The 13,223-nt window shown below is 42.3% G+C and overlaps 1 protein-coding gene across 1 annotated transcript; it reads right to left on the bottom strand.

Moving 5' to 3' along the window:
• Window positions 1–1,770: 1,770 nt before the first annotated feature.
• Window positions 1,771–13,023, bottom strand: FICD (FIC domain protein adenylyltransferase). Its single transcript, XM_077461284.1, has 3 exons — window positions 12,834–13,023; window positions 10,546–10,879; window positions 1,771–9,037 (listed from the first exon to the last, which is right to left on the bottom strand). Exons 1-3 carry the CDS (start codon window positions 12,855–12,857, stop codon window positions 7,962–7,964), a joined length of 1,434 nt encoding a protein of 477 aa, XP_077317410.1. The 5' UTR covers window positions 12,858–13,023; the 3' UTR covers window positions 1,771–7,961.
• Window positions 13,024–13,223: the final 200 nt, after the last annotated feature.

Here is a 13,223-nt window from a genome sequence, read left to right as displayed (position 1 = left end):
CCCTACAGCAGGATCCAGTGCATAGTGACATTATAGGCAACCCTACACCTTCCAACATATGGGGTCCAGCCCCCCCCCCCCCCCCCAAGGCTCTGATGAGTTGTCAACCAATCTGGAAGCTTCATGAAGAGCCACAGAAGCTTTCAGGTAGCCAATTGATAGAAGAATCATATTGGAATATAGAAAATAATCAGAGTAAGAGAAGCCTCCATAGGAGAAAGTAAGTCTCTATCAGTAGAAGGAAGAGGTCCATCACCTAAGGACACTGGAAAAAAAAATAAAATAAAAATAAACTGAGGCTAGCTGGAAGTTGGGAGACTTAGGGAGATGTCCCTGCATTGTTCCTTGTTGTTCAATCACATGAAGGTAGCTGCATACAACCCAGCCACAGAGATTTAACCACTACAATACAGGGCACTTTCACCCCCTTCCTTCCCAGCCCAATTTTCAGCTTTCAGCGCTCTAGCGCTTTCAGTGACAATTGCGCGGTCATGCTACACTGTACCCAAATGAAATTGTTATCATTTTGTTCGCACAAATAGAGCTTTATTTTGGTGTTATTTATTCACGACTCCGTTTTTTTTTTTTTTGCGATATAAGCGCAAAAATAGCGGAAATTTGGAAAAAACACAATATTTTCTTTTTTCTATTTGAAAAGAAATCCAATAAAATCAAATTTTGTCAGAAAAATAAGCCAAAATGTATTCTGCTACATGTTTTTGGTAAAAAAAAATCCGTTAAGTGTATAATAATTGGTTTGTGTGATCACGGACATATGTACGCAAATGATCATGTACATATGTGTGCAGGTGATCACGTACATATGTGTGCAGATAATCATTGGGACATGTGATTTTAGTGGGACATATGTGGGGGACATGTTTTTATTATTAGGGACATGTGTTTTTATTATTTGGGGACATGTATGTTTTGGGGACATGTGTGTTTTGGGGACATATGTGGGGACTGTGTTTGTACTGTGTGGTGTGTTGTGTGTTTACACTACACTGATGATCAGTGAGTAAAAAGCTGTAAAAAGCAGCCCATACTCACTGATCATCAGCCGGCTGCAGCGTTCTGCTCTCCTCTCCTCAGCGGTGACTTCCGTGTGAGGAGAGGAGAGCCGATTGCCTAGCAACCGGCTGTTTGTTTACATCACATGACGGCCGTGATTGGACACGGCCGTCATGTGATCAGGAGGGCCAATCACAGAGCCCTCCTGCAGATCTGAGATGTGCCGTGTCCGGGTGACACGAGCACATTGGGATCGCGCCGCTGCGCGAGCGCGCGCAATCCCGCTACTCCAGAAGGACGTTCCTGAACGGCCTATCAGGAGTAGACGGCTCCCACCCGGCCGTATATATGCATTGGCCGGGTGGGAAGTGGTTAAATAAGCCTGTGCCCTTTACGATCAGGAAATCGTGTTTTCTTCCCTGCCAAGTCTCAGACTTGGATAGAAGAAAAATAGCTCCCTTATATGTATTTCATCTGTGTATTTATCTAGAATTCAGCTTTAACAAGTGCGGACTGCAAGCATTCCTTTATTAGAATAGGTGATTGGGATGTATGCTAATACTGGTATATTTTAATGTTTAGGCGTGGGCATCCTTCTGGTCGCACCAATTTTGATTAACTATTTAGAAGACTTAACTGGTACATACCTAAACAATGGAGTCGAGTCCAGTTCTAAGTCAAGGCATCATAAATAAAGTGAACAAGTTCCACTACAGATGGCCCATTTTGTTTACATTAACCAATGAAACAAGACACTGATAAGAAAATAATTTATTCTGCATACTGTTACACAGTAGACAACACTAAAGTGCACACTGCTTAGAATAAAAAGAACATCTATTTAAGGTGCTGGCAGTCCTACTTGTCACAACTCCTTACAGTCTAATGTTTAATAGCTTAGGCATTGAAGATTAGGAGGTAACCTTATGTGGCACTACTACAGGACTCTTCTACAGTAACTACACAGCCTACAGCATTATGGTTCAATTGAGTTAAAAGATTTTAGTAATTGCAACTTGTGGCATAACTTTATTTAGGCTTCCAGCAGAGGGTCATTTGGGAACCTCTGACTACTTTTTATGTGGCTCAGACTTGTGAATCTGTAAACGATGAATCAGTGGATGCCGTGATGCACATTGCTGTAAATGTGATTGGAATTACCAGTCGCTAGATTCCAACCCAGCCATTTACACTGGGGAAGGTCGTGACTGTGCTACATCAAAGCATTTTTTTTTTTTATTGAATTAACACTTCATTGCAGTACAGATAATTGCAGCTGTGATTGAGATGTGGATTTCAGTGCAGGGTTGTTGGATGGGAGATAACGTTGTCACTTGTTTTATATAAATATTATTTTTATATATTTTACATGCTTGATTCCTTGTTTTCATTCCTGTATTTATTGCTTTTTATGTCCATTTTTGGAGACCTCGCTACCGACACCATTTCCAACCACTATTTTTGGACCCAGTGACACCATCACTGAGACCGTTTCTATATGTTGTGCAGGCAGATCATGGCTGGTGGGAGGAAACAGCAGGTTGCTGTAGCTGCCTGATAACATTACAGCACCCTGCCTTATGCCTAGTACACGCAATAAAAAAAAAAAAAACGACAAAAAATACTTTTGGAGAAGTTATCTGATAATCTGATCATTAGTACATGGCTTTCGAGAGCCGATCGTGACAGTTCATGTGAAATTATCCAAAAGGGACAAACATGATTGTTTACTTCTACGATAACAGAACAAACTATTTTTGGGTAATTAGTACATTACTGGTCACACATTTTTTTTCATACAAAGACCACACATGCTTGGAAATGAAAGAATACATTACTTCTGAAGTTGTATTCTGTTGTACAAGAATTTTCATAACTTTAGTATTCTATAGGTTTTTGACATGAGACTAGCATGTGGAAAAAACAAAACAAAAAAAAACAGACTAAAGCCCCGTACACACTATCAGATTGTCTGCTGAGTTTTTCCTTCATATTTACCAAAACCATATAATATGAGGTCAAACCTTAGGAGTTTCAATGTGTATGCAATCAAGCAGGCCCTTCTACTACATGGTTTTGGTAAATCTGAAGGAAAAACTCAGCAGACAGACAATCTGATAGTGTGTACGGGGCTTTACATTCGTCCGCTATTTTTGTTGTGTGTACAAGACAATCCTCTCAGGCTGCATTCACACCTGATCATGGGCAGAATCGCAGTGATTCCACCCATGATTTCAAATCACTGCAAAACAAGGGATGGGTTTGTGATGTCATCACTCAATAGATAGTGCTTGATATCCCCCAGCAATCAGACTGGCTCTATTGGGGTTGCAGCAGTTTCTAATGTTCTCTGTAAGGCTTCATGTACACACAGCCTACTTTGACCACAGAAAAATGCAAAACGTGGAAAAATCACACTGTGATTTTGGAGCAGTTTGTTTTTCAATGGTCAAAACATTCCTATCACAAACCTAATTCTTCCACGTTCAGGAGATTGAAGATCCCCTAACCGCAGCAGTTTCTAAACTTTGGTAAAAGCCTATGTGTACATGGACACATGGACTTTTACCGAGTTGAGTTTAGGAGCTTTGGCAAATAACACCAAAGGCTCCTAAACTCAAGTTTAGGAGCTGTAGTATACAGGACACCTAAGAGGCTCACAGTTTGCAATGAAACCAGATTAAACAACATCAGTACAGGAGAGATGCCCATATAATTGTGCAAGACCAAGGGGAGAGCTGGAGTTCAGCTTTGAAATCTCACAGACTTTCAAATAGAACCCTACTTTTTTTTTCTCCCAGCTGGATGATTTCACTTGCTACCGGTCATGGCAACTGGAACAGGAAGTAAAAGACAAATACAGTGGCGAAAACTAACAGTTCTAATCCAAAAAGGCTGGAATTGGGCTTTATACAGTATGTAATAGATGCTCAGACTTAGGCCCCATTCACACTAAACCCACGTTCCATGTGCGATTAACGATCCATGTTCAAAATGCACTGCAGTTGTGATCCTCAGCTAGTATCAATGTTAGCTTAACCACTTGCCAACCAGACGCCGCAGTTGTACTGCGGTAGAATGGCACGGCTGGGAGAAACAACGTTATGTAATGTCGCTTCGCCCTGTGGCCACTAGGGGCACGCGCACAGAGCCTGGGATCGCTCGGGACACACGGAGAACCGGGATCTGTGTGTGTAAACACAAAGTTTCCTGTTCTCTGAGGGGAGAAGTGACAGATCGTCTGTTCATACAGGTTATGAACAGCGACCTCTCTCTTCTCCTACACAGTCCACTCCCCCTTTCAGTTAGAACACACACTAGGGAACACCTTGACCCCTTGATCGCCCCCTAGTGTTAACCCCTTCCCTGCCAGTGAAATTTTTTCAGTAATCAAAGCATTTTTATAGCACTGATCGCTGTAAAAATGCCAATGGTCCCAAAAACTTGTCAAAATTGTCCAACGTGTCCGCCATTAATGTTGCAGTCACGATAAAAATTGCAGCTCGCCGCCATTACTAGTAAAAAAAAATAAAAAATTATAATAAAAATGCCATAAAACTATCCCCTATTTTGTAGACACTATAACTTTTGCGCAAACCAATCAATATACGCTTATTGCGATTTTTTTTTTTTACCAAAAATATGTAGAAGAATACATATTTGCCTAAACTGAGGAAAAATTTTATTTTTTTTTTTAGATATTTTTGGGGCATATTTATTATAGCAAAAAAAAATAGTTTTTTTTTTTCAAAATTGTTGCTCTTTTTTTGTTTATAGCTCAAAAAATAAAAGCCACAGAGGTGATCAAATTCAACCAAAAAAAAGGACGTCAATTTTGTTTGGGTGCAACATAGCACGACCATACAATTGTCAGTTAAATCGACACAGTGCCAAATTGCAAAAAGTGCTCTGGCCAGGAAGAGGGTAAAAACTTTCAGGGCTGAAACGGTTAACGACTAGATCAGCCCATATTTGGCGTTTTTTAATCAATCGGCATTGGCCAATTGTGCTGATAAAAAAGGCCGATTATATCTTCAGCGCAACTTGCAAATGACTTCTGTAATAGAAGTCAATGCAAGTTGCCTGAAATCTTCGTTTGTTCTCCTCTTTGGGCAGTCTGCAAGAAGAGACCAAAGAGATACAATGTTTATAGTTATCAATGATCTGAGCTCTGTGTGTAGGAGTTCTCAGTTTAACCATTTAAAGACTAAATCACTTAGAACCCCCAAAAATTATATATAGTTTTTTAGCAGAGACCCTAGGGAATAAAATAGCGGTTGTTGCAATATTTAATGTGACGGTATTTGCGCAGCGGTCTTTCAAACGCAATTCTTTTGGAAAAAATACACTAATGATTAAAGGGGTTGTAAAGGTAAATGTTTTTTCACCTTAATGCATTCTATGTATTAAGGTGAAAAACATCTGACAGTCCCGGTGCCCCCAGCCCCCCCCGTTTTACTTACCTCACCCCTCGAAAGTTCCGCGCTCGTCCCCCGACGTCCTTTCCACCGTTTAGCCTGGCCGCTGATTGGCTGGATGGAAAGCAGCGCAGCCATTGGCTCGCGCTGCTGTCAATCACATCCACTGACGCAGAGCCCCGGGGGGCGGGGCCATGTGAAACAGCGAGCGGCTATAGCCGCCGGCTGTATCACGGGAGCATGCCCGCAGATGCTTCTCACCATGTGAGGGAGCTCACATGAACGTGAGAAGCACCTGCGGGAGGAAACCGAGACAGCCGCCGAGGGACCCCAGAAGAGCAGGTTCAGGGCCACTCTGTGCAAAACGAGCTGCACAGTGGAGGTAAGTATAACATGTTTGTTATTTTTAAATTCACTTTACAATCCCTTTAAAATAAAACTAAAAAACAGTAAAGTTAGCCCCTTTTTTTTTTTCGTCCAAAAGTTTTGGATTACCTGTTTTTGTGTATTTAATATATAGTTTTTTTTTGTTTTAAATATAAATTATACATACAAGTGAACTGATTAGAGGTTTGTTTTGTTCAATAAATAAGACATTTTCTGTATCACTTATTACTTAAGGCTGCTTTCACACTGAAGCGGGCAGGTGTTGACAGTAACACTCTGCTAGTTTTCGCGGCGCTTTACCGTCATTTTAACGGTGCTATTCGGCTGCTAGTGGGGCACTTATAAACCAGCTAGCGGCCGAGGAAGGGGTTAACTGCGCCCATGAAGCGCAGCTGCCAAACCGCATTGCAGGCGCTTCGGCAGCGGTGCCCATTCATCTCAATGGGCAGGAGTGGTGGAGGAGCAGTTTACACCGCACCAAAAATGCTGCTTGCAGGACTTTTTTTAATGCCCTGCCAGTGCATCGACTCAGGCACTCAGGCTTCCACACAGGCTGCAGGGGAGCCGTTTTGCAGGCACTTTACAGGTCCTATTTTTAGCCCAAAAGCGCCTGAAAAACGCCCCAGTGTGAAAAGTGTCTGTTAGATTTTATGAGATGAAGGGGGGAAAGAAGGAAAAAAATAAATAAATAAATCTGCATCATATTTTATAAATATCGGCATCGGCCAGAGAAAAACCCATATCGGTAGACCTCTATTAATGACGCCCCAAAAACAATTCACAAACACAATGTGCTTGTCTGCACCGGATTGAATAGCACTTTTCATCCCGTTGGCAGTAATTTTTCAAAAGTAGTGCATGTACTACTTTTGGTGCGGTGCAGTGCGATCTGAGCCAATTCAAAATGAATAGCCTCAAATTGCACCACAGTGAATGGCATGTGAATCTGAATCGCACAGTAACGCCCCCTTCCCGGTGTGACCTGATCCTTCCATATATTTTTATGAGCAGAGAAACAAACATATTAACATGTTTAACCATTTTACAGGTGTTATTTCTTCACTGAAATATAAATTTGGTTTCTATATTCAATAGCACCTTTTATTTAGTTCAGCTGCTGTGGAGTGCTGATCGCTGCAATGCTTTACAGGCTCCTGCAACAAAAAATTAATAAGTAGTATAATAAGAAGTATGTTTGCAGAAGACTTGCAAATATACTATATTTTCCCTGTAACATGCTAAAGAAGTTTACTTGAAGCTCTTAAAGTGGTTGTAAACACTTTTAAATGGCTTTTACCTATAGGCAAGCCTAGAATAAGGATTACCTATGGGTAATGGAAATACCTCCTAAACGTGCACCAACTAGGAGATATTTCACTTTTAGTGCGCCAATGTTATCATTGGCGCATGCGCTGTGAAGAAACAGACCACCATGCCGTTTCTTCCCTCAGCGTGTGCTGTGACTGACAGCTCCCGTGCGCATCCGCGGGAGTGACATCACGTGACTCCAGCCAGTCACAGGGCCCGAGTCCGCGGCCCTGGAAGGAACAGGGGCAAAGATGGATGCGGCCTGCATAGGGGACAAGTAAGTGTCATATATGCTTTTAATTTGCAGGCAAAACAGGAAGTAAAACCCATCAGGGTTTACTTCCTCTTTAAAACTACTTACAGCTCCAGTCTGGTAGTTTTTTTAATCAAAATTCTTAATGAGAGTTCTGGCTTTGGCTTTAAACAAGATTGCAAACACTGTTTAAAGCCCATTAAGAGGGTGTTTAGTTATACTCCCAGACCATAGCTGAAGAGTATTTTAGGGTCTTCAAGAAAGCAGCTTTTAAAACACTTTCTGAATTGGATGCTCTCAAGACTTGAGTTTACAAGCCAATACTAAACACAGCCTGTAGGTTTAGGGCCTAAAGTGCTTTTGAAGTTGGAGAACCACAAAACACATGTAGTGCTTTAGGAAACAAGCCATAAAACTGGTGTTGTATAATTGTTAGTTTGCACTGTGGTACAATCCCGTAGGTATGAAATGCTCAAGAAATGTAGCAGCAAAATTGTTCAAATAAATTAACAAGATGTAGCCGACATCTCTAGGAATTGTAAAAGTTTAAGGCAACTAAGTCCGCAACATAGTTTGAAAGTTTAGGTCTTCACTGGAAGTGTTTGCTTGCACTCAAAGAGATCAGGGTTGGGTTCTGGGAGACCAACCGGATGCTCTGCTGTGGCTATCAAAAATAGATCTAAGGTTGTCTCCGTACATTTGGCAATAAATCGAATAAAAGGTCTCACATCCCCTTCATTTGCCAGTTCTAAAAAGTGATAATATTCAGACCTCTGCTCTTTCCGGATGGTTACTGGTGGGTATCCTGCCTGCATGAGAATGAGATTCATAAGCAAGCGTGAAGTCCTTCCATTACCATCTACAAATGGGTGGATATAGACCAGTTTATAATGTGCTAAGGCTGAAAACTCCACAGGATGTAAGCTCATGGCTTCATCTGAATTCAACCACAGCACAAACTCCTGCATATGCTTTTCAACGTCTCTGGGATGTGGTGGTATATGATGACCCACAAACACTTGGGTAGTGCGAAATCTCCCAGCTTCCACAGGATCCACATAGCCGAGCACTCTCCGGTGTATCTCCAGTATGTCGTTGATTGTCACAAAACCAATACGAGAAACTAAAGTGGTGTTCATATATTTCATGGCTGCATGCATACCAATCACTTCATTTTGTTCCTCAAGGCTCTTACCAGGCACTGCGTAGCGGGTTTCAATTATATGGCGGATTTCAGACAATGAAAGTGTGTTGCCTTCAATGGCCACCGTGTGATAAATGTGGTGATAATAGGACTCCTCCATGACCCTGCGGAGAGCTGAGCTACCCTTTGGAATGGACATCAATTTCTTAACCTTGCTGTCAATTATACTGAAATACCTCTGATCTATTTCTTCAACCAATGGCAATGTCCGATCGCGGTTTATTAGAGCCTTTTCATTGTGGGGAGAGATCATTAATGCTTTGGAATATAGGTAGTCTGCCTGGATGACATCTTTTTCTTCCTCCAAGAGGATACCTAACTCATTAAGAGCATCCACATGATCTGGATCCATCTTTAAGGCGTGGAGAAGAAGTTTATGTGCCTTTTCTCTTTTGCCTTGACGCTTCATTTCTAGGGCTTGGTTTAGAGAAGCTCTGGCTTCAAACGCGACCTCTGCAATATTAAAAATACATCTTTAGTAAGTCACAATCTTTATCAGCCATGGGCAGTCACATTCTGTTTTTGCGTTAAAGTGGATGTAAACCCTGTGGTCATCAACACTGTCCTCAGGGCCCACTAACAGGCCAGGTTTTATGTATTACCTTGGGGAGATGCAGACTAGAATACTGCAATCACTGAGCAGCAAATGATATCACCTGTGATTTATTTCAGTTATCTTGTAAACCTGGCCTGTTAGTGGGCCCTGAGGACAGGGTGGATGACCATTGCTATAACCCATGAAGTGGACAGCCTCAGACGATACACAGAGATTAAACAAATCTCCCTACACAAGTTTTACATGTATATCTGCTGTCTTTCCCTTTCTATATTCTTTAGAAAGTGCACATTGTGTTAGAGATTTTCTCATCCTGTTCACTGCTGGGAGTGGATTCTTGGCATACAACCAAGACAGCTGATTGGAGGAAAGGCACACACCCCCACTCCACATTAGGCAGAGACTTGCAGAGCTGTGCTGTGACAAGTCAAGTTCTCTGCCAATTTATTTATAGCGACCTCCGACCCAAATTTCAGGCTGCTTTCATCTTGGTTGACAGAGAAGTTATCATGCTGATAACACAGCAACGAAACGGCAGAAACACACAGGACTCAGGGCTTTGAGGAGAGATAAGAAAACACTACAGATATATGTGCTTAGGTCAAATATCATGAATTGGGGTTTAAATCCTACTTTAAATCAAGGGGTTAAAAAAAAAAAAAAAAAAAGGACCACAAATGAACTAGACATAGGACGGTATCAGGAGCCTTGTCTCCACTGTCTATAGATGGTACTGGGTGACATTGCTACACTAAGAACATGCCCTCATCTACTTGCTTGAAATGTATAGTTTTTATTTAGGGTTGGACTGCCATTGAATATCTAGGACTGTTTATATTTTTTTGGTTGGACTTGATGGACTTCTGTCTTTTTTTCAACTTCACCTACTATGTAACACAATAGCATAGCAGGCAGATTGCAGAATTAACATTGAATAGTTAGTACAGCAACATCCTGTTTTTTTTTCCATTCAAACCGCTGGGTTGAATGAAAGAAAAACTGTACCAGGCTTTAGTGAACAGGGTCACCAATTCAAGTAGTATAGATCTTTCCAAAAACGAGACAAACAATGAAAACACTTTAGTAGAATGAATAAAAATGTGAACCTCTGGCCGCTTGTATTGGTTTCTGGGAGAAGACTGTCCTCAAATTCCTGTCTCAAGCAATGGGATTTCTCCCAACAGAGACACAGAAAGCAATGAAGGAAGACTTGGGAGACATTTTTTATTTTTTCTAGAAATATCCAAAACTACAACAAAAAAGATTTTGGGCAGAATTCAGATGTATCAGTGTAGTTCTTATGCTTATTTTAAACTGAATGCTGGTCACATTTTTTGCCATGGTATGTGGAAGACCTTGGTAGGAAAAGATGACATAAATGAACATACAACACAATGTCCATTACCTGGGGAAGGTTTCTGTTTGAACACCAGAAATTCAATTGCAGCTGAAGTAACGGTAAGACCCGTTGACTGTCCTGTGTATGTGTGTATGCGCTCATCCCCTCCCCAGAGGTTATAATGAAGGAGAACTTTCAGAGCTGCTCTGTAATGTTCCTCCAGCCCACTCAGAGGGACAAGGACCACCAAAAGTGACCCAGATAATATCACCAGTGCTGCTCTCATTCCATAGCGGCCACCCAAGTGTGGCCACTGAAAGTCCGTGGCGGCCATTGAAGTGTCCATCATCCAATTCCACACATTTGCAGCATGGTCATGCTCCGGAAGGTCACCACGATCCTGCAATAGAACAAAACATGCTAAATGCTGCTGTAGGGAAACTTTAAGGCTTATTAAAACAAAGCAATGGAAACTGCTGTAACTGATGACAACCAATCAGAAATCATTTTTGTTTTACTGATAAGACTATAGTAAACATAAACCCGATTAACTGGCACATAGAAATCTTATATGTTCCTATTCGAGGACAAGGAAATAATCTTTCAAAAATGAAAGTAGATTATAAATCTTCAGCAACTGTAGAACTACAGATATCAGAGTGCCTTTTAAGACAAACCACTTACCGTCTCCATCTGTACCCGACAAACTGGCCTAAGGCTGGGATATACAGACCAATTCCATACATGTTTATCAGTTGTCAGATATTAAATCCAACCTGTGCCTAGACCAGCATATCACAACCTTTTTTCAGTGACAACACCCTATAAAAGTATGCAAAATCTGGGAGGTACCCCAGTCTAAAATGTAAAAAACGGATTGTTACTATACTAATCAATGGGAAACCTGAACCTGGGACAATACACACAACCCACCTGATGAAATTAACTTCACATCAGAGAGGTCCCCCTTACATCCGAGTCACCCCATCACATAGAAGCCCTACTTTTTGGCTCTAGCAAAGAAACCTCATTGGATGTTATGGTGCAGGGGGTCAGTCTGCCCCCACCATAGCAACTCATGATGCTGAACCAGGGGTCCTGTGCTGCCCACAACCCGGGGGGAGCCCAAATGGCACCTTAGTTAGGAAAAACTAACCTAGACAATGCACATTAAAGTACATACAGGAGAGCCCCCCAACTAAGTTACACCTGTGTCAGTGTAAGTATATACATGAAAAGATCCCCACCTATGTCAGTTCATATATCAATCTCCCCTCATTTACACCTCTGTCAGTGACAGTACATACACGAGAACCCACCCCCCCCCCCCCCCCCCAGTGACAGTACATATATAAAAAAACTCAAACCCCACCACACACTTTCCTTTACACCTGTGTCAGTACATACATGAAAAACATAACCACCCCCCTTTCTTTAAATCGGTGTCAGTACAAACAAGAAGCGCCCTTCCATTATCAGCACATTCATGAAAACCCAGCACCTTACATCTGTGTCAGTGACCATACATACATGACCCCTCATTACATCTGTCAGTGACCGTACATACATGACCCCTCATGACATCTGTGTCAGTGACCGTACATACATGACCCCTCATGACATCTGTGTCAGTGACCATACATACATGACCCCTCATGACATCTGTGTCAGTGACCGTACATACATGACCCCTCATGACATCTGTGTCAGTGACCGTACATACATGACCCCTCATGACATCTGTGTCAGTGACCAAACATACATGACCCCTCGTTACATCTGTGTCAGTGACCAAACATACATGACCCCTCGTTACATCTGTGTCAGTGACCAAACATACATGACCCCTCGTTACATCTGTGTCAGTGACCAAACATACATGACCCCTCGTTACATCTGTGTCAGTGACCAAACATACATGACCCCTCGTTACATCTGTGTCAGTGACTGTATATACATGACCTATCATTACATCTGTGTCAGTGACCGTACATACATGACCCCCCCCCCCCCCCCAATACATCTGTGTCAGTGACCGTACATACATGACCCCCCCCCCCCCCCCCCACCTCTGTGACAGTACATACATGACCCCCCTCATTAGACCTGGGTCTGTACATACATGAGAAGAACCCCACCTTACGGCTGTGGCAATGACAGTACATACATGATCTCCCCCCCCCCCCCCCCATTACACAAGTGTCTGTACATACATGATCAAGCCCTAATGACACCAGTGCCAGTATACCTATGAGAAACAACAACCCACCCCCTTTTCCCACCCGTTTCAGTACATACACAGGAAGCACTTCATATATGACAGCCCCCAGACACCACATCACCAATGTACATACATGGGAGCCCCCGAACAATCCCATCAGCTGGGACGACTAGACTTCCTCTTCAGGATTACGCACAGCAAACTTCTAGCTCTGGTCCCACCTACCTAAACATCTCAACTGCTATTGGCTACTGCCATTAGGTACCCTTTTCCTCTAACCTATCGCCTTTCATCGCCACGCCACACAGCACGGCCTCCAACACTAGGAGAACACACTGTTGTAGAACTCGGACCTTTGTTGTGTCCTCAAACCGATCTATGGGGGCGGCTTCCTTTCTGGAATAGTCCTATTGAGGGCCATAGAAAAGACTACAACATGGCGCCCTGAGCGGGGACAAAATGCTTCGTTCTCTAGTAGCCATTTAGAAACAAGGACGTAATTCTTAGAGGATTGGACGGCAAA

This window comes from Lithobates pipiens, unplaced genomic scaffold, assembly GCF_037356315.1.
Source record: "Lithobates pipiens isolate NorthernLeopardFrog02 unplaced genomic scaffold, aLitPip1_a1.2 Scaffold_3, whole genome shotgun sequence".
NCBI lineage: Eukaryota > Metazoa > Chordata > Amphibia > Anura > Ranidae > Lithobates > Lithobates pipiens.
Note: the sequence above shows the minus strand (reverse complement) of the source record. Positions and strands in the feature narration are given on the sequence as shown.

What these genes read in the sequence shown, in the direction of transcription:
- FICD (XM_077461284.1), bottom strand. Translation starts at nt 12,857, where the DNA reads ATGGGATTGTTCGGGGGCTCCCAT. An exon ending in GATTGTTCGGGGGCTCCCAT is followed by an intron (nt 10,880 to 12,833) that starts GTATGTACATTG and finishes GTTCTATTGCAG; the next exon opens with GATCGTGGTGACCTTCCGGA. An exon ending in CAAACAGAAACCTTCCCCAG is followed by an intron (nt 9,038 to 10,545) that starts GTAATGGACATT and finishes TTAATATTGCAG; the next exon opens with AGGTCGCGTTTGAAGCCAGA.